Source organism: Protopterus annectens, chromosome 10.part0 (assembly GCF_019279795.1).
Source record: "Protopterus annectens isolate FY-2018-M chromosome 10.part0, PAN1.0, whole genome shotgun sequence".
NCBI lineage: Eukaryota > Metazoa > Chordata > Ceratodontiformes > Protopteridae > Protopterus > Protopterus annectens.
In genome coordinates this window covers 889,817,613-889,840,826 of record NC_056744.1, presented here as the reverse complement: position 1 = coordinate 889,840,826, position 23,214 = coordinate 889,817,613, and the positions used below count along the sequence as shown (strand labels likewise).

Genomic DNA, 23,214 nt, shown 5'->3' with positions numbered 1-23,214 from the left:
ACATCACCTTTATGGCCAGCGTTGGTTTATGGCTCTGACATCAAACGTCACATGTATCCCTGCTCCTAAGACTTAGGTATACTGGCCAGATGTCCGGTGCTGCAGGTAGCAACCTTCCCACAGTAATGAATACGGCAACATGAGAATAGCAGGACATCCAAGATTATCAGCAAACTGATGGATGTTTCAGTGCTACACAGGTTAATGATGTTTTGAAATACATTAAATTACTGTCTCTAAATATTTAGTGATTAAAGTAATTGTAATGGCTATTTAACTACAAAAAAAAACACACTATTAAAATAAACTTCCTTCCTTTAATATTCAGATGATGATTTACTGCAATTGTTTTTGAAAGAGGAGAGGAAAATGACCAATGATAAGACCATAGTGAGCTGCTATGCAAACAAAAGAATTCTGGCACAAACACATGAAAATGTTTTTTTCCATTTTTTAGAAAACAATAATAAATGAAGAGAGAACATGACAGCCCTGGACATCTTTGCGCACACTACTTTGGTACCTTTGAAGGCACAAGACCAGCGTTTAGTCTTCATAACGAAGAACAGGACAGATGAGCAAAATCTGGCTAAACAAAAGGGAGTTGAAGGTGGGAAAATCCATAGGTTATTTACTGTTACAGACCTTCCCCCAAAATAAGATTTAATATGCTCATTTCACAAATGTCATGTACTACATCCCTGATGATGACATACAAATCCAGTTTTCTAGTCACTCAGCGTTTACACCTCCAGATTTGACAGAACAAAAGTCTCCTAATGCCCAGATAAATTATTCAAAATATGCCACCTTCATAGGCAGCCCATAAATGAAAATCTGAACAGATACATGCAAAAACTATTATACACTCATTTACAAATTACCTAGCAACAGTGTGCAAGAAACAGAGTCTATTAGTAAACAGTATACTATATGGAATGTATATGAAGGGCTGTCTTGCAGGGCAACACCACTACAGAATTTTGTAAGATCAGAAAGATGAATGTATAGGTGGAGAACACTGACCACTCATCTTTAATATGCTACATAAATGAATTCAGGCTATTGTCTAGGATAGTAGACACACTAGATGACCAAAGAGATTTGTAATGTCAGTGGTGTGTTCAAAACAATGCAGTACAAAATTACAAGGGCATTCTTAATAGAAGTGTTCCCAGTTAGAGACAACATTCATGGCACAGATCATACAAATATGCCTATGCAGCTTGCACACATGATGAGAATGATCACTAATGTTTTATACGCAGTGTACTTTACGGGTAGCAAAATTGAAAAATTCACATGTATGGATGCAGTATGCATTGCATTATTTGCAATGCTGTTACACATTGGTGTTACATGCATCCTTGCCTGAGTCATATTTATGGCTACAGTCATAGTAACAGCAAGGCATCAAAATATATGAAATAGTTAGTGTCCAAATCATCATTCGTTGAGTGCAGAACCCCAGAGATCAACTGTTTAGACTGGGAAGAATTATAGTAGCAAAATTAATCTGGAGAGCCTAGACATTCTGCTGCTCAGAAAAATAGTTGGTGTGAAGTATAAAACCTAATGTTACTTCAAACAAGTGTTTCACTTGGAATTCTGCAGCACTTATTTATTTCTCATAAAACTTAATGGAAGGCCAACAGAATTATGTGTGTTTGTGTGTGTGTCTATAAGATAGATATATATATATATATATATATATATATATATATATATACACACACATATATATATATATATATATACACACACACACACACACACATATACACACACACACATACATATACACAAAAAGATAAAGGCAACAAGAACATTCTAAAATCTAAGGCCACTAAGTTTAAAAAAAATCAAAGATTCAGTTCACATTGATTTTAAGGGTGTTTTAAGCTGTACTTGACTTCAAAGTTCATGAAGACGTGAGCTCACATGGTGAACAATGAGGTATAAAATAAAGAATAATACAAATTGTCCTTCAAACTTTCCCCAAGTTTTGTTCAATTTTCCCACACAGTTAGGAAGGCTGCTTCTTTAACAAACTTAGATGTAGGTTACTGCACCTTTACTGTTTTTTTCTAGAGTTATATCTACATAAGATGTTGGCACATAGCCTTCTTCGCCACTCTGGTTGCGAGCTCTTGTCCACCCATCTCCTTTGTCCTCCTCAAGAATGTACAGAACTTCACCTTCTTTCATTGCTAGAGTGCCTTCATTCTGACCTGCAATTTGAAGTTGAGAAAACCTTTCAGAATTGCTAGATAGAAATTAGACGTTTAAAGTTTTGAAAGCATTAATACAGTATTTAAACTATTCAGAAGTTATCACATAAAAATTTCCTAGACAATTACAGCTAGTTGGGTACAGATTGCAAAGTAAACTCACAAATACTAGCTTTTGAAGAAGGCAATGGTGATAGGTCATGCCTAGGGATCTGCTCAGTCCTTAAGCAGCTATTGGTCTAAAACCACACACTTATATCATCTCCATGTGGTTTGATCCTTAAGAGAGGCTGTCCATCCAGGATGCCTTCAATTCTTTACAGCTCTGACGTTTTCCTACTCTCATAGCATGATTGACTATTGTTGAGAAATCAGTACTGCCTATTAAAATAGGATAAATGCAAATTTCGACTGCAATGAGAAGTATGCAGCAACATCCCAACTTGAAGATCAGCTGATATGGAAAGCATCCATATAAATATATAACTTTAACATGAGAGTTACTGAAGCATATTATGAGAAAGTGAACAGAAGAAAAAGCAGCAGGGCACAATTCCAAGTACATCATCTACTGCTGTTTAAAGCTCACTGCTGAAGCTTTTTTTTTTTATGGCAGTACATAGCCCTTACCTGATTTTGTACTTTACACAGTACTTACTAATATACCACCTGCAGAAATGGAGGATCAGTTTGTTCACTCTCTTTCTGCAGCCAGTCTAACAGCACTAGGTTTACTAATACAGCAGTGTAATAACTGTCTCATGGCAACTGATAACCCAGTACTTCTAACTCACTCCAACTCCGTTTTGTAAGAGATGCAACTGGAAGCACATCTCTCCAAACCTCACTCCATCAATAAATAATCTTTCACGTCAACATATGATTTTTTTTCTATCAAAAAATATCTCTGCCAATGCCTCCAGTCCAGTGGAATAGCAAGCCTCAGCCACCTAAGATCACTACCACATAGGATCATAAAAGCTTACTAGATTAATGGCGCTGGGGCCCTTACAAGCCTAGTCAAGAGTTTATCCCCAAAACAAAACCTCAGTTAGCACCTGCCGCCCCTGTCAATGAGGGACAAAGGTGGTTCCCCTGGGACAAATTTGTGGTTTCCCATCCACTCATCAAGGTTGCGCTTGAAGAGGGTCAGCGAAGTACTCTGACGTGCATGGGAAGTCTATTCCAGAAATGGGGCAGCCTCTGGGAGACGAACCTCTCTCTCCAGCAGGTTTTGTTTATGTTGCATATTAGAATCAGGCCTTTTGAGTGGGTAATACACAAGGAGTTAGACTTACGGATAGGGGGCATCTCTAGTAGGGCAGAGTCCAAGATTGCCTTGTGGCAAGACACAGATTGCCTCTGAGCACTCTGTACGATACAGAGTAGAGTGACAGTGATTTGAGTCTGTCTGCATAGGACAGATTTTGGAGGCCATGGATTCCCTTTGTGAGGTATTTCTGTGGCTCTTCCAGGTGGTACAGATGTTTGGAGAGGTATATGCCAAACGGGGTGTTACATTCAATTATTGGTCTATCCTCACTCACACCTCCATTTTCACACATTTCTATAGTGGAACACAAAGACCAAAAGACCCTGCTTCACCAAGGGAGGCCTGCATCACTGTCTCATGGCTTTCATGTGCTAGCAAAATTTTGCATCCCCAGTACTGGCCATGGAGCTATTGTCTTTGGTAATAGCTGCTATGACTTTATTTAGCACATTTGTGTTAACTACTTACACAGTGAAACCAAAGGATGTACTTGTAAAATTGGTCATGACTGGTTTCTACCTTGAAATGCAAGTACATTTTTGAGTCTTTGGTGATCCTGGTATACAAATAAGCATCCTGGAGGTCAAAACAGCATGCAACACAGAAAATTACTCTTTGCACCATGACCCCAGCAAAGTTTTCTTTTGCTACATAATCACTTCGGCCATTGAGATCCAAAATAAGCCTGATGACCTTTGCTTTTCTGAAACTAAAACGAATCCTGACTAGTAACCTTGACTTCTCTGGTCTAGTAGAACCTATTGGGTGGCTGCTTATTGTAGGAGGTTGTTTAGAGTCTCCCCCAACACCTTTCCTTGATGAAATGAAGCATCCAGAAGGCTCACTGATGTTAGGTGCGACTTACAAATGGACTACTACTAACCATTAGCTATTATGCACCTATCCAGCTGTCCTATGTGAATTTTAGCCACTTCCTTTATGTGGCAAAAGTCCAACTAAAGCTGATTAACATCCTGAGGTGCAGAAGCTGCCTTTTTCATTGCATGGACAGGTGTTTTTGAAAAAAGCATGGCTTTTGGCCTATTCCTGTGCTCCTTGATAACTAGGTTGCGGTTCCATCAAAACCATAAACTACACTCTCTTCTCTGCATCTTGTTATAAAGGGGGGATTGACATTTAACTTCAACACATGTGGGGATTTGATCTTATTTCTTTACCTAGTAAGTGCTTACTGATATCTTCACTGAAAAGGAGAGCTCCATAAAATTAGTAGTCTGTGAAGTCTGTTTTAATGTTTTGACTGAACCTTCAGGCATGCTGCAAATGACATGGGCCATGTGGTTCATGAGATTCATGGACGTAGTTGCCTGGACTCAGCTTTTTCTTTTTTTGTGACCCATCCTGTAGTTCCTCCATCACATGGAGCATTTTATTGTGTAATTCCCACCTGGAAAATTCTATGCAAGTCAAAAAGTTCAATGCTTTCGTTGACTAGGTAAAATATGTAAACACATACTTCTCTGTATTTGTTTACCATCCAGAACTCCTGGTCCAGATGGTGGACAGGGACTCTGCTGGAGCTGTCTGAGGGTTGATGTTGAAACTATGGTGTCTGACTTTTGGTGGTGGTGGGGTCTCTGATCAAAATGATCAATCAATCCCTCAAAAGCAGGCATACAATCTTATCATATTTTTAGGCAATTGGGCTATTATTTAAAGAGCTTCTCAAGCAACTTGAATGGCATCCTTCAAGATAAAAAAAAAACAAAGGGTGAAATATTCAGGAGGAGTGGGGATGTAACCTCCTGTGTGGGGAAAGAATATGGAGAACTTCTCCAAATTTGTGGTCATCAGGAAGATAAGCCAGGAGTTGATAGTTTGGTCCTCTGAGTTGCCTTTTGAGGTCTACCTGATGAGGGTTCTGATGACTGGATTGTTGAAGTAGGTCTTTTTGTGGCTTTCTGTGGCAGGGATGGTTGCAGCAGGTGCTTGGGGAAGCCAATGGCAAGCTCTAAATAATCTTGGTAAAATCCACTGGGCATAGTGATGCCTGCCTGGATGTCTATCAGTATTTGTGCCAGCAGGGGTTGCTCAAGTTATGCTGGTATAAGGTGCATCAGCACAAGTTTCAACTACATCAACCCTACCAACGTTGTTTGTAATGATGACTGTATAATGCCGAACTAGCTCATGGGCTCCATTTTTCATGTCACTGTGCTCCAAAGGCCACAAATGAAATTGATAGTACTGTAGCAGGCATCAACAGCAGATAAAATGGAAATGCCAGCATCAGAACAGATCTTGTAAACAAGGCATAGCTCACTGTGTCTGTACCAGTAGTAATGCTGGGACAAAGCCAAATATAAGGTCTAAGATGGCATATGTACTTGTTTGATACAGAGAAGGAAAAGCAAAGGCAACCCCAAAGTGCCTACATGATAAAATGGTGTTGAGCCACAATTCTACTTTCCAAAATGCACTGGTATACCTAGAGCATGCATTGTCAACAATTAACACACAAATTATGCAGGTGTCTAAGACAGGTCAGGATTACTAGAAAAATGAACTGGTTGAAGCAGAACATATCACTTGTCCATCCACCGGAAGAAATTTCATTTGCACAATGTCTGACAGGTGAAAGACTGATGCAGTCACTTCAAAGATTTCTGCCAGCATATCGACATATGGAACAGCCAAGCCAAAATGGTACTGACTGTTCAAACTGGGAGAAGGCCTTTATTGCTTCTACAGGGATATATTTCTTTATTCATAGGGAACAAAGAACCTGAAAACACACACTTCTCAGCCACCATGGGGTGACAGGGAGATGTTTTGGTCTTTCACTCCGGATCTTGAATTTTGCCAAGAGAAACTTAAAGGAAAAGGTAGAAAAACATGCACAAATCTTCCCTGACTCTCAAATCATGTTTAGCAAAGGAATGGGGCCACACAGGTATAGACAAAAAAGAAAGAGCATGGAATTATATTAAGAAATGCACAGTGCAAACAGCAATGCTACAGGAGACACATATGGAAAGAAGTCAGCACGTGGGTTTGATCAAGAAAGGATTCCAGAATGAATATTCAGCAGAATATTAGGGACAAAGGAAAAGAACAGTACCTGTACTAATTGCTACAGGAGCTCCAATAATGGTAGAAGAGGAAAAAAGATAATACTGCTAGATTTGTGTTAGTATGTGGCTACTGGTGAGGGAGCAGGATTATGCAGGCATGTATTCAGAATCACCTAAAATTCGTATTATGGAGCTTAAGAAAATTTTGGGAGAAATAATCAGCTTTCAGCAAGGAATATTACTTATTGGTGAGGACTGGAACTTGATTTGCAACAGCGAGGTGCTATCTAAATGAACTAGAAGGGAAAAATATTTCTGAAACAATTTATGAAAAGATTTGTTATGGAAGATGCAAATTCACTAGCTGGTATTCAGAAAGAATTCACATATTCCCCAAGGTACAATAATTGACTAGACTAGACAGAAATGATATTTCAAAGGAACATGTGCATTTAATTGAAAGCTTCAACACACATCCAATAACTACTTCAGATCATGCACCAACAACCACCAAGATAAAAAGACAAGGCAATGAAGTAAAAAATGAGACAATGGCACTTCCCTGCCTACCTGTTAGAAAGAGAGGAATTTAAGGAATGAGTAGTGGAAATTATTCCAGCATTATTAGGGAAGGTACAAATTTCTCCAGAAATTATAACGAGTGAGTGGGATAAAATGAAAGCTGAGTTCAAAAATCGGTTAGAAATAAAAGAAATTAAGATATGGTTAAGACGTAACAAGAATTACTCAGAAGGGTTTGCAAAGGTTACATTTTGCAGAATAAGGGGAATATCACAGAACAAGAGGTGCAACTGCAGAGTGCTAGAGAGAAAATAAGGGAGTATCTGGATAATATGCATATGTTTAGAAAGATTGCTGTTAAGCAACTATTTTGTGATAAGTCCAGTGTACAAAAATTCTAGCACAAGGACTTGGGCAACAGAAAGCAGAAATGGTTGCTAACAAACCTTAGGGAGTCTATAACAAGAAAAATAACACGAGATCCTGTAGAGGCATTTGAGATATTTCAGAAATGTTATGAAAATCTGTATAAAGCAGAGAAATGAAACCAAGAAAGAGCACAAATGGAAATACTTATGGAAAACTTCGGTATGTAAAGTTTAGCAGTACATGAAGCTTAACAATTAACAGTTAAGATAGGAGGAGATGATATAAAAATGTTAACATATAATCAATCTGCAAAAAAGTCTCCAGGAATAGATATTTCTGTGGAAGTTTATAAGCTAGGAGAGAAGAAAGTGATAAAGATCTGGAAGGTTTTGTTTAACAGTATTTTAAAAGGAGGGGAAGTACCAACATCCAGGAAGAAAGCTGTGGTGGTTGTAATACCTAAAGGCCGTAAAGACCCATCAGATCCAGCTTCATATCAGACCATCCCAATTTTAAATCATGATTATAAAGTGATAATTATGTTTATAACAGATGAATGGCAAAGGTGTTGCCAAAACTGACAGATATGGATAAATGTGGTTTCATGCAGGGGAGGCAAACATTTGACATTAATAGAGCAATGATGATCTAGATTCTAGAAGGAAGTAGAAAGTAAGAAAATACCACTGTTAGTGGGGTCTTGATCCAGAGAAGGCATTCAACAGAGTAAGCTGGGATTTTATGAGTAGGGTAATGGAAGCACTGCATTCCTTGATACAATAATAAGGTTAAATAGGAGGATATACGAGGGAACCAGAAGCAAAACTAGGAGGGTTTCTCTCTGATAAGTTGTGTCTGAACAGAGAAACTAGGAAGGGGTGTCCTTTTTCCCTCCTTTCTTGTTTGCTTTATATTTAGAGCTATTGGCAAAGAAAACAAGAAACTCAGAAATTTAAGGATACAAGTATGGTAATCAAAAAAGTTGGCTTTATTTGCAGATATTAACCCCCCAAAAAAGCATCTCAGTATTGTGGAACATTTGAGACAGTTGCAAGTCTTTTTCAGGATATAAAATTAATGAAGTTAAAACAAAAACTGTAGCTTTTAAATATGTACCCACACATGAACGGGTTCAGCAATACCTATATTTATGGGGGCTCTATAAAATGACATATTTAGGAGTATAGATTTAAAAAGATTATGTTATGGTAGCTAAAGAAATGCTGCAAAAGACAAATAAAAAATAATACAAAAACTGAGAAATTGGAAGCTCTTGTTTATGGATATGGATACAAGCTGTGAAAACGTTTTTAGTCCCTTTAAGTTTTATATACAGGTCAGGATATTTTTATCAAAGAGAAGTTATGGACAGTAATTAATAAAGAGTTGAAGGATTTTATCTCAGATGGAAAAGAAAGCGAGGGTCAAGTGGGATAAGTTGATCCTTCCAACGGAAAAAAGTGGTTTAGGATTACTTGATTTTAAGGGAAAGTTTTGAGCTACACAGTTAATGCTCATACACATAACACAAGCAGAACATTATAATTCAAAATGAAAAGGGATGATGAAGACAGGGAAATTCAAGAAATAAGGAGAGTAATACTTTGGATGTACATCTTCAAGGACGATAGTAGCCATACAGAGTATTATATTCATAAATTAGCACAAAGCATTCTAAGTAAGCCAACACAAGAATAGAGAAAGGAGATTTTGCTGACAGGGATGACTGCAAGTGTGGGTACAGACAACAGGCAAGAGGGGGAATGGAAGATATTTGGACTGCAGGCTAGGGACTGCCTTCCCTGTCAAGGACCGACATCAAGAGTATAGGCAAAGAGAAAGGGATATGGGAATTTTAAGTGAAAGACCTACTCTGGTAGAATTCTTAGTTGAATCTAGAACAGAAGTTGTTTTTAAAAAAGGATAATTAGTAGGGCATATACAATATTGCACAATAACTACAGGACTCAATCAGAGGAGGTTAGAAAAGATTGGGAAGAGAGACGGGATAAACAATTCACTAGGAAACAATGGGAAGGCATATGTATGTCTCCCAAATATGCAATAAAGTCTAGAATATTTAGAATTTCTGCTTGGAAGTATTTGCATAGGTATTTTTATACCCTAAACAGACTCCAAAAGATTTTTCCTCAGGTAGATGCCAAATGTTGGAGGTGTGAAACGGAAAAAAGAAGTGACTAGGAACATATGTTTTGGGAGTATAATGAGTTGGCAGACTTTTAAAAAATTCCCTACAAAGTACTCTTTTAAACATTAGGTGAAAAAATGGGAGTAAGTAACAAAATGATTTTTTGAGTTGGGTTACAGTATCTAAAATTGTCTAGATATAGTAAGCCCTTGTTAAGTTTAATTGTGGTGGATGCCAAAAAGCAATTACTACAAAATGCAAAGCAAAGTCTAAACCAACTGTATTTGAAGTACTGAATATTGTAACAGAGATAAAAGAACTGGAAGTGGGGACTTTTGAAAAAGGTAGGAGCAAATTACATAGAAAAAAATTAAATATTGGGAAAAATACATGCAGAATAATGTTTTGAAGGAGTGAGCTTATGGGAAGGAAGGAATTTATGTAATACTGGATTGATGATAATTATACAAAAGAATGTATGTGCACTGTAACAGGAAATATTCTAATATGGTTTGTTCTCTGTCATATAAATGCACGTTTGCCTATGTCTTAATTGATAATTCAATAAAGGTGTTTAAAATAAAATAAATTGTCTGGAGTTGGGGCAGGAGAAATTTCTCAGCCTTCTTTGGTACACTTTCTGAAGAGTCAGTCTCCTGGCAGCTAGAATGATCAGGTGGTCCCCCCCAGAAGGACTACACCAAACTTTATGCATATAATAGGACTTGCTCAAACCCCAGACAGTGGAGCTGTGGACCAGGTTTTCCTCGAACAATTTCCAAAATTTCACTAAAGTTAAGGTCTTTGGGTGGGAACTGCAGGGATCCCTCTAGATCCCCCAAGTTAGTGTGCAAAGTGACTGACCCATCCTGGAAGTTGATGTGCTTCCCCTTGCACTGTCCACTTTGGAAAGTCAGGTGGTGGGGGAATCTGAGTCGATGCTAACGACTGACCCTGTGGCTGGGAGTACATTTGAGAACACTGGTTCAACTCTGACCATGGGAAGTATGAAAGGGTTAAAGCACAGATGGAAGGATGTACATGGAGGGGGGGCATCACCAGTGGCGCCTGAAGCAGCTCTTGGAAGACAGGCTATGATCTTCCCCATAACCTCAAAGGCTCAGCCTGTGTCCACCTGATCTAAGGAACCTCCACTAAACAGTGCTGTCCCCTCCATAAAAGAGATAGGAATTCCTGTACCTGACAGAACAGATGGACCAGAGGAGGGGATTAGCATTGCTGCCTTGAATACTGATGACTCTGACACTGAAAATGATACATGTGATGGATCCTAAGACAGTACCGAAGTGTGGAAGTTGAGATGTCAGTCCAGAGATAAACTCAAATCTAAAGGTCTTGGAATTGACTGAATCAGATCAGACAGCTTCAGAGCCAAAGGCAGGGTTGCAACTAATGCGAAGGACACTGGCTATGGGCAGGTATTTTGTCCAGATACCACAGAATCGGAAGGTTGACTCAGGGAAGGAGCAAGTAAAGGGGACAAGGGACTGGCCTGCTCTAACCTCATAGGTCGACACAACACCCATATTGGTCTGCATCTTGATGAATGCATTCATCATATGACCCAACTCAAAGTCAGAGGCATTTCTAAAGGACCTGAATGAAGGAATCTTCTAAACTCCCTCTCAGAAGAGGTATTTTGAATCATGCACCTAGGTGACATGTTCAATAACAGTTGGCTCCAAGGAAATTGGAGCCAATGTCCAAGGTATCTACAAAGGTGAAAAAACATTTAGCTCTGACCTAACAACTTTTGAGGGAACAGGTGACATCCATAATTTTTTGTTTCTGGTATCCTGATCCTTTGTCCTTGCTTTTGGAATGATCATATTCCTTGTTCTAACAATCTCCGTTTTATACTTGTCTGCCTCTAGATCCAGTGGCAGCAAGCCTTTAATCACCAATTTGTTCTTCATGCATGTTGACCAAATGCCTTGCAAACAGAAGAGTCAACCGTAAGATGTTCCACTCCTAGGCAAATATACAAAAGGACACTGAACAGCTTAGAAATAACACCTAAAGAAAGAAATGTATAACAGGTGGAGCACCTAGGTATGGAGGATCAAGCCCACGTTTGAATGTAGATATGGCAAACAAGATCTGATGGAGCTTCACAAGCTAATGCATTGTGGGTAGGAAACATCTAAAGAAGCTTCAGGCTGGAGCACTGCTTTTGCTGGCTCAGATCAGACAAGCAGCCAAAAGACTGAAATGTCATATTGGATGGATAGGATGATGAGCATACCAGGAGAAATGGGGAGGACTGCTTTTACGCATATGAAGAACAGGTCAATTTCTGAGCTGTCACACTCCTGAAAAGATCTTTAGCAGACAGATTTTCCTTAACCTCAACTCCAAAATGGGAATGAAACTCCAAGTGAAGGAAGTTGGCAAGAATGTAGTGCATTAGCTTGTCCACTAGAAACTGCCCTCTAGGACACCACAAATGCTCACTTGTTTAGAGTGGCCCATATCAATAGGATATGGTAATTTGCTGACTTTAGGCTGCAGGCTGAAGAATGTGGAACTGTTGAACTCACATCAAGGGGTGTGTGCAGCTGCCTTCTTCCCTATACGTTCATATTTTCCATACACAACTGATGCATTCAACCCTCTCTGCCATTTGTGATTACACGACACATGTACCTGAAACAATAAATTGAAGTGAAAGTCCACCAAAATCAGCATAGTCCTGTTGAGATGATTCCACAACTATCAAGTGAAGCTAGTATTGGTAGCACTCTGTTCTTGTATTGTTGTCATCCTTTCAGACTAGTAGACTATAATGCTGTGGCATAGTTTCAAACAATTTAATTGGTGACTGCAACTTTAAGTTGTGGACAACATCTCAATTTTTCTGACACTCAGAAGTGCAACTATTATAGCTTTGTTTAAAACCAAATGAAAGCTTCATTGTTTGTACAGTATCTCATCTGTTTTTGTTTTAGGTTCATAGGTTCATACTAGGCTATCTGCCCTGGGGCATTTATAAGCCTAGCCCGATTGTGTTTGGCTTACGCCACCCCTTGATTTGAATATACTGTGCCCTTTTTAAAGTTTAGTTTACTGTGCCCGGGACAAACCTATGATCCCCCATCCACTCATCAAGATTCTTCTTGAAGAGAGTCAGTGAGGTGCTCTGCCTAACATGAATTGGAATTCTATTCCAGAGCGAAGGGAGCCTCTGGGTTATGAATCTGTCCCTCCAGCATGTTCTATTTATTTCTGTGCTGAGGTTCAAGTCCCTCGAGCGCGTGGCTCTAAGGGATTTAGATTTACTGAGGTGGAGCATGTCCATTAATTCTGGGTTGGACATAGCTTTATATGTCAGGCATAGATCGCCTCGAAGTAGGCGGTATGCAGCTGGAGTTTTTTTAACCAAGCAGCATATGGCATCTGTTTGAGTCCCTTGATCCTCCTGGTGAGGTACTTTTGGGGTCTTTCTAATTGCTGCAGGTGTCAGGTAAGGTACATCCCAAAGGGGGCATTGTATTCTATGATGGGCCTGATGAGGGATGAATCAAGGGGCACGATTACCTCTCTTGATCTAGATGTGAATCCTTTCATGATGAGGTGGGCTATGTAGAAGGTCTTTCTAACCACTTTGGCAATGTGGTTGTCAAAGGAGAGATTGCTATCAACTTGGGTCCCCAGATCCCTAATTACTTTCTCTGTACTTAATGGGTTACCACCTATGTGGTAATTTGTGGGCACATTGTTTTTGCCAAAGGGTATGACTATACACTTTTTGGCATTTAGCTTTAGACCATGGCTCTGGCACCAGTTATCCGTCTCTGCGAGACCTTTTTGATGGATGTCTGTGTCAGCTGGAGAGTCGATTATGGCACCCAGTTTGCAGTCATCTACGAACTTGGTGAGCCATAGTCCTCCCATGTTGGCCTGTACCACAGAAAAGTAAATACTGAACAAGAGAGGTCCCAGAACAGAACCTTGTGGGACGCCACTTGTGACCGGTTTCGAGTCTTACATGGCTCCAGCAACTCTGACTCTGTGGGTTCTGTCTTTGAGCCAGTTTGCGACCCATCTTGTGACATAGGGGTTTATATTTAGGCTGGAGCTTATCTATGATGCCCAAGTGGGGTAGTGTGTCAAATACCTTTGCGAGGTCCAGATAGGCTGTGTGGACTACCTTCCCTTCATCTATGGCCTTGGTGACTGTTTCGAAGAAGTCGACCAGGTTCAAAAAGCAGGATCTGCCCTTGACAAAGCCAAATTGGATAGGATCTAGTGTCTGTAGATCCCCAATGTCTTTGTTTATGAGTTCTATGATGATCCTCTCTATAGCCTTGCAGACTAGGCTAGTCAGGCTTATGGGGCGATAGTTTCCAGGGTCCGCAGAGGCGCCACCTTTGTGGAGTGGGACCACTGTTGCTGTACGCCATTCTTTGGGCACATATCCTGTAGCGAGGCAGAGGACTGTACAGCAGTTTTACTTGAGGGATTAGTTCTTCTTGGAGTTCATGTAGGACGCAACCTGGGATGCCATCTGGTCCCACGGAAGCAGTGTTTTTTGCTTTGGAGAGGGCGGCCTTCACCTGAGCATCAGAGATGTTTGGGAGGCTGCACTCTGCTGGGATAGATACTTGCTCTTTAGGGGGGGGGTGGAGAAGTTTGCACTGAACCTGTCTGCCAGGATATTGGCGATGTCTGTGGGTTCAGTGTATTTTTTGTCATTTAGAATCAACTCAGAACAAGTCTGGCAGTTGCATCCCAGGTTTCTAACATAACTGAAAAAAGCCTTATGATTGTCTTTAGTGTCCTGTGCAATTTTTCTCTCAAAGCTGGCCTTGGAGGATTTTATGAGGGATCGTAATTTTTGCTAGTACTGATCAGAAATGCCTTCCCTTTTAGGGATTTTGCTCTATCATGTAGTAGCTTCCTCCTTCTGTTGTACTATTTATTTATGGCTGGGGTCCACCAGACTGGACGCCTGCCTTTGGATGATTGGGTCTTGATTTTGTTTGGGATAGCATGATCCATGCATTCCTGGAGATGTCCGTAGAATGCGTTTATATAGGATTCTGCAGTTTGGGCCGTAGTTTCCACTGGCCCTGGGGCCTTGAAGGATTCCACTTCAGTTTTGAGAAGTGTGAAGTTCGCTTTTGAGAAGTTTTTCACTGTGGTTTTCTGGGCTGGGGGTGGGGTCGGGATGTGGATATCCAGTGAAATTAATTTATGGTCTGATCTTACCAATGAGGGATATATTTCTGGTATGGAGCATAGAGTCCCCATGTTGGTAATGATCAGGTCTAGTACGTTTTCCCCTCTTGTGGGAGTGGTGACTAGTTGTTCCATAGCATTTGAGTTTATAAATTCCAGGAACCTTTAGGCTAAGGTGCTGGGGCTTAAGTAATGCTCCCAGTCTATGTTTGGGTAGTTGAAGTCGCCCAATATAATGGTGTTCGGAGAGATCTTCATGTTCTCCAATGTTTTCAGGAAAGCTGAGTGGGATTCCTGACTTTGAGAGGGTGGTCTGTAGGATGCTATAAACTGAAAAGCAGTCTTGCCCACTTGTCAGTTGCACATGGATGGTCTCCGATACTTTGTGCAATGCCACTAACCTGGAGGTGTGGATATCCTTGATAAATATGGAACCTCCCCCTCCTTTTGTGGTTCGGTCCGGGTTTTGGGGCCGAAAAGCATGATATGAGGTATAACCTGGTAGTGCTGGGGTGCTCTCTGGAGCCTTGAACCAGGTTTCTGTCACTGCACAGATATCGATGTTCTCCATACTGAGGAGAGCTTCGAGTGCATGCATCTTGAGGTTAAGACTTCTGGCGTTTAGCAGCATTACCCTTAGTTTCTTGTTCCTTGTGCTGTCTATGGAGATGGGTTTGACTTTTGAGCCTTGCCTAAAAAAGGCACTATGAGGGTGGCAAGAGCCTTTGCCAATATCCAAAAGCCCAAGGGTGACAGGTGCAAGCCGTCCCTAGCAAAGCAACGTGGTTTGTCGAGCATGTCATCTCAGGCTGACAGACACTGGATCCCCTTTGAATGACACCAAAATTTTAGCCAATTGTTAAAATCGATCATTTTGTCTTTATACTATGGCATCATTCTAGGTGAGGGTAAGATGCTGCTCAAGGTCAGGGTCATACCGGCCTGGGCTACATGATCAGAGAGCTCCTCTATGTCTCTTTTCATGTAGTCGAGGGAGGTGCATCTTAGGTCATTCACACCAGCATGTACAATGACTGAGTCATATTTGTATTTGCTTTGGATTGACCAGAGTGCTTGCGTTATGTGGCGGATCCTAGCGCCCGACTGGCAGCTCACTGTGACCTTCTCTTTATTCAGCCCGGTGAGCTTAATTCAATATATTTTTGGTTAGTACCTAAAATAAGATCAGCATATGTAGCAAGTTATATCCAAGTTCTGCCTATACATTTAAAGGAAACTATACATTCACCACAATGACCAAGTCTAATTCAACAGCATAGTGGCATTTGCTAACAGCTTTATGATGGATGAATAAAGTAAAGTTGTGCGAGCACATTTATCTTAACAGATGTTCAAGTAGAATCACAGCAGCAGTGTATCCTACAGGAATTAGCCAAATGTGTATGTCCACCAAAGAAACCTGCCTCCCAGAGTTCTTCAGACACCCTAGTACAGAGATATATGCATACATTCAGGATAAAATGGGTCATCAACAACACCATCCTTAGTTGTTTTGTTACTAAAACAAGGTAAAAATGCCCAATGAAGAGAAGAGTCCAGCCATCTTTTGTGCACAAGAGAAAAATTCAGGTATTATGGAGCTTGGGAAGGAACTGAAGGACCCCCCCCCCCCTCGCTTGCTGTCCACCCCTCTGGGGCAGAGAAAAAGACAGAAGGAATACACAGAGAAGCAAGACTATAAGCAAAAGGGGTAACAAAAAAAAAACCTTTCCTCCATATCAGTCTTTAGGAGAAAATGCAACAAGAGAGAGAGAGAAAGAGACAAAGTGATTCAAAGAAGACAGAAATAATCAAGAGGAAATGTGAATGTGATCTAACTGTAACCATGATCCTCTAAATGGGGAGTGCACTTACACAACTATTCTCTATACTCTCTTACCATTGAATACTACTGCAGTGCAATTCAATACATCTGGAAATACTACCACACAAAAATCTGTATCTGCAGTTACTACCCATCCAAGAAAACATTCTCAGTTCTATTTATATACCCCTGCTTCTCTTTGGATTTCATTCTATAATTATGCAGTGCATGTAAATTTCTTTTACTGTTATACCACTCGTGAAATGCATTGCACGTGGAAACATTTTATTACATTTACATCATGTATGTGACTTAAGTGTGAAGCTTTTCTCCCTGGGCCTCCGATGAAAATGAGTTTTTGCCTAGTCGGACTTTACCAGCCAACAAAACCAAATAAACACATTTAAATAAATTATAGAAGAGGGAGGGAGATTGAATTGGCCCCTTTTGTGCCCTCTCCATGGGTGCATTTGGAATTACACAGGCCCTGTAGGATCGCCACCATCATAAAACTTGCCCTGCTTCAAGACAGGATGTCAAATATTATGCTTAGAAAAGGTAAACAGAAGACAAAGCAGATGCCTCTCAAATACTGTACACTGAGACATCCATAATGAAGGCTGCCTAGTTAGCAGCTGCTCTTGCAGAATGTCTCTGACAAGCCCCTGTAAAGTCCTGCCATGTATTTAATAACAGAAGAGAAAAAAAAAGTTCTAAGCTTGTTTCCCACTTTTCCTGTAACTAGTGTAGCCCAGATACAGATTTGCTGCATCAAGGACCATTTGTAAGCTTCTGAGCCCCACTTACAAACTAGCGAAAAATAGAGACTGCAAATAAAGATAAAAGCTACAAGCAGCAGGATAAGTTCAGAAACAGGATTTATTCCTAAAAAAAGACCAATAAAAGTTAGCGCTTTTGTCTTGCTTCGTTGAGCAAGACTTCTTCTGACAACTAAAACACAAAAGTGTAACCATTTTTAAATATATTAAAATATGTCACATGACAACATGAATTAAAAGCCTAAAAGGTATAGTTCATCACAATAAAATACAATACATATAAAAATGACCTAACCAAATACATACTTTCTATCTAAAAATGAATGAACACGCTAGTCAAAAAATCGTAAAATAAAGGAGTTTATAACCACAAACATGAATAAAAAGCTTAATAAACAACAGATTAAACTATTGGACAAGAGTATTTCATATACAGAAGTTATTACACAAATAAATAAGCTTAAATCAAACAAAGCACCGGGTAATGATGGTATTATACCAGAGATATATAAAATCCTTTCTAAAACTACATATTCATTAATACATAAGGTTTTTATTCTGGCCCAAACTGAGTTAATAACCCCCCCATCTTGGCAATATACATTTATTTCACCAATTTTAAAACCTAATAAAGATCCAACTAGATGTTCTTCATATCGACCCATCTCATTACTTAATGTTGATTATAAAATGTTTATGAGTATTTTTGCTGATAGATTGAAGACAATTATCTCCGCATTATAGACATAGATCAGACGGGCTTCATTGTAAATAGAAATACTTTTGATAATATAAGAAGAACTTTAACATTAATTGATTTTGCAAATAGGAAAAAGAAAGATTTAACACTTATTAGTCTTGATATAGGTTCAGCATTTGATTCAGTAAGTTGGGACTATCTGTTTACCTTACTGAAATGCACAAATTTCTCTGATGCATTTGTAAATTTAATTGAGCATTTATACAAAGGAACGCTGGCTTATATTAAGGTAGGAACATATGTTTCACAAAAAATACCCATTCTTAAAGGTACAAAGCAAGGATGTCCACTTTCTCCACTATTATTCACTTTAGTAATGGAGCCTTGGGCTAATTTGATTAGAAACAGTACTGACATAGAGGGTTTTGAAATAGAAGAAAATACAACATCAAAAATTCAACTTTTGCAGATGATGTTCTAATTACATCAGCAGGATCTAATTCTTCTATGCAATCTTTATTTGATAAAATGATGAATTTTAAAAGTATCTCTGGTTTAATATTCAATGAAGAAAAAACTAAAATACTACCTATATATACAAAAAATACTTTCATTAGTGATTTTACTAAATATGTACCCAACTCAGGTCAGATAACTTATTTAGGTATAATACTATCTAAAGATATTAAATCTATTATATATAATAACTATAATACCTGTTTTCTTAATATACAAAATCTTTTAATACCTGGAATAATATGTTTTTACTATGGAGGAGAGACTTACAATTATTAAAATGATAATATTCCCCAAGATTTTATACTTAATACAATCAATAATACTTTCACCTACAAAAATAACTATCAAGAAACTGAATACACTAATGTTAAATTTCTTATGGGCACCTAATAGACCTAGGATTGCATTAAAGAAACATACTAATAGCTGGTCTCAAGGGGTATTTCTTTTCCAGACTTTAATTTATATATTATCTCTTCTATTATAAAAGTTATTACTTTATTAATAGATCGGTCATATGTCGCAAAATGGAAAGATTATTGGGAGCTAATTAGTATGCACTTCATGAAAATCTCCTTAACACATAAAAATATAATTATAAATAACTCCATGTTGTGGTTGCTAAAGGAATTTTGTACTTCACCTATTACACCTAAACATATGGTCTGTTACCCATTAAATATTATTATTAGTTATCGTAACTTTATATTCATGCACCCTAAGTATAGGGAATGGAATTTTATTGTATTCCCTATAATTTATACTCAGGGTATGCTTATGTCATCTACTTCTGAAGGAGCTCATTTAGCTATAGATAATAATCTAAAGTACTGGTATCAGCTGATATCTGATAATAAAGTTAAAAATCTAGATTTCTTAAAACAAGAATTTGATCTAAGAGAAACTTGCTGGTTAGAGGTTCAGATCTTTAGACAACATCTCATTGATAGAATAGATCTAATGTCTATAACAGTTAAAGAATCTATTCCAAAACTGATTGATTACTTGATAATAAATTTACAGCATAAAGTTTCTGATAAAGGTAAACTTTCATATATACATAAAATTATCAGACAAGAAACTTTTTACAATGTAGATTCATACTGGAATTATTTCACCTCTATTAATGGGGACCCACCAACTCAACAAGATAAACAATATATATTGAATCTGCTTATAGAACTACATCTTCCATTGTCTGGAGACTTTATACATGGAAATTTTTACATAGATCTTTTATACACCTTTGATGATGAATAAAATTAATAATAAAGATAATCTATGTAAGAGATGTAATGTAGAAATTAATGCTGACTGGGCTCATATGTTTTATGACTGTATGAAGTTGAAAGAATACTGGAAGTCAATTAATGAATTTTTGCAGGCTCTTTTACAGATAATTTCATTATTTCTAAGTCTCTTATATTATTCAACACACCTGTACCTCAATGTGTTAAAAGATTAAGCTTCCCTTGTTATGGTCTATCCTAGCAGTGGCTAGGAAAATAATAACTAAAAATTGGATTTCAGATACACCTCCTTCGCTCAATGAATTTAAAAATGTTATGAATATAATGTGTCATATGGAAATAAGCACAATTAGAATGAGAACAACTAGAAAAACATCACATTTTATTGTATGGGATAATTTACAAAATTTGTTAAAAAAATTCTAATTTCAATAGCACAGTATTTTAGTTTAATTAATTGATCTGATTGTAGTGGATGTCTTTGTAAATACTTTAGTTGTTTTGTTGAATATTATAATAATACCTATTTTTAATTATTTGTATAAAATTGTTATGATATTTCTCTTATATGTTAAAACAATAAACTTGTTTTGAAAAAAAAAAATCGTGAATAATCCACATATAACCTGTTCTAAAAAAAGTACGGACATTATACTATGCTAAAGTAAAATGCATAATTTTGGAAAGTTGAATAACTTATTTTAAAAATAAATAACTTATTTTTAAAAAAAACTTTTTATGGAAATATGCTGTTGAAATTATTCTGTTATCCAAAAAGTACAAGAACTAAAAGAAAAATTTTAAAATGTAAGGAAACTATTATATTAAATAATATTAAACACAGGAACTGGGAGATACTAATAAAAAACATATTATCTTTGTAAGCTCCTTAATTTAAGGACACAGGCTAAGGAGCACAAATGATTTAATCCTGGGGGGATTATAGGCATTCAATTTTATTTGCCATAATAACTCACATAATTCTAATTTCAGACATAGGGGCCACCCCCTAAGGTCCTGTTCTAACCGATCAATAGCCCTAAAAGTGAAGTTGTGTTGGGGGTTTTCATGGACATGTTTAGCCAAAGTATTTTCTAATTTGGATTTCCTAATGCTATACATGTGCTCAAACTCTGTCCCTGAAGCTACGATTGGTCTTACCGATGTAGAAACACGGATACTGTTTACAACTTGCCAAATAAACCACTCCTTTAGTGGCACAATTAAATCTTTTACTTATAAAACATCTTTTATTCCCGATGGTAAACGTATTTCCAACCTCCATATGCCTACAGTGGTTGCAGCTTTCACATTTGTGCATACCTGGCACCCCTCGCTTGTGGAACCCTACTTCTTACGAACAGGTTTTTAAGGTTTAGTCCTCTTCTATAGACAATTTTGGGTTTTAACTCAACAATAACGCCCAAGTGTTCATCCGAGGTGAGCAAACTCCAATTTTTGTACAAAATGTGTCGTATATCGTGGGCATCAAAATTGTATGTGGTAATAAAAGTCACCATAAATGGGTCCAACCTATCAGATTGGTTTTGTTCCCTAGTGGGCCAAGTGTTAGTGTTGGGCCTAGATCGTACTGTTAAAATTGGATTGAATATGCCACTGTTCCTCTTGTACTGCACTTCACAAATCAATTCTTCCAATAATTGGAAAGGGTACCCTCATTTCAAAAACATGTCACAAAGTTTGACATTTGATCACAAAATGATTGTCAACAGAGACCATACGGGTCTCCCTAACCAGATGGCCTTTGACAACAGATCTCTTTTTCTGGTAAAGGTGACTGCTGGTGTAATGAAGAAATGAATTGGAGTAAGTGTGCTTTCTATGGATTCTGGCCTTAAAAACCTTACTTTCCCTGTCCTTATACAGGTCTACATCTAATTATGCTATGCTTTCTGTTCTTAAACTATAAGTAAAGGACAAAAATTGCGTTGTACCATTCAAATAGTCAATAAAATTTGGGATAATATCAGAATTTCATTCAAAAATAATGAGCACATCATCCACATATCTGGTTGCTGTTTGCCTTTCGGCTTTTCCCGGGTAGGGGTCGCCACAGCGGAACTCCGGTCCGCTAAAGATTGGCAGTAGATTTTCATGAATGCCGAGGTGCCATCTTGATGTTCAACCTTCAACGAAGGCGTCCAAATATCTGGTATAAAAGACTATATTTTCACTGAATGCATTGTTGTTAAATACAAAATGCTGCTCCCAATGGGTCATAACAAGGTTGGCAAAACTTGCCCCACATGGAGAGCCCATTGCAACACCTGTCTTTTGTAAAAAAATACCTCCCCTCAAACATAAAATAATTGTTAGATAAAATCAGATGTAAAAGTTCCTGAACTAACTCAATTTCCCTTGCAGTACAACCTTTATCAAGCATAAAACTAGACACACATTCAATACCTGTGTCTACAGGTATGACTGTATAGAGGTCCTTAACATCAATGTTCAAGAATACAAAATCATCCTTGTACTTGAGACCATTGATGTTATTCAAAAAGGACCAAGAGTCTTTACATATGTGTTCTACTTGCTCTACCAATTTCTTTAATATTGTGTCAACATACTTCACTAATGGGTACATAATGGAGTTCTCCCATTCACAACTGGTTGCAAGGAAGGGTCGTCCAAGTTCTTATGGACCTTCGGGATCCCGAAAATAATGAGTGTAAGGGGGACTAAACAAGGCAGGTAGTTATACAAATCAATAGAAATTCTGGATTCAATAAACAAGTCATTCAGAAAAACCTTAACTTTCTGCTGGGCCTTATTTACTTCATTTAATGATGCTAACTCATAATTATCTGTATTGAGTAATCTAAGCATATGATCCTTATAGTCAAACTCGTAAAAAAATACAAGGCCACCGCCTTTATCAGGTTTAACCACACGTACATTATGGTGGTGTAAAGAATTCAATAAGTCCCAATCCTGTTTACTAAAATTCAAAACTTTGCTAGAAGAAACTAATGCTTTGTTTTCCAGAACATTACATAGATTCAACTCACATATCTGTTCAAAAGTTGACAAAGTAGAAGTTAAAGGTGGATTGAATGAACTCAAAACCCTAAATTCCCTGTGGACCATTGGTTGGTTATGAAACATGCTTGCCAAGTTTAATTTCCACATAAAAAGTTTCAAAACCACCAGTGTCCTGGACAAAACCGCCCTGTGGTCAGGGACAAACGTTAAACCCCTAGCAAGTAAATCTGCTAAATAAGTATCAACAACCATGTTTGAATAATTAAACATCTTAAAATCATGATCACTATTAAAAATGATTATATTATTGCCAGAACCAGAGAAACCAGCTAGGTTGTGCCTAGCTGGGCCAAC

The 23,214-nt window shown here is 38.1% G+C and overlaps 1 protein-coding gene across 1 annotated transcript in view; it reads right to left on the bottom strand.

Annotated features, from left to right (window-relative positions):
- FNBP1L (formin binding protein 1 like) overlaps positions 1-23,214 on the bottom strand; it is an 879,562-nt gene that overhangs the window by 21,524 nt on the left and 834,824 nt on the right. Inside the window, exon 10 of the mRNA XM_044086824.1 lies at positions 2,073-2,231. Coding sequence (XP_043942759.1) covers positions 2,073-2,231 — 159 coding nt within the window. The remainder of the gene's footprint in view (positions 1-2,072; positions 2,232-23,214) is intronic.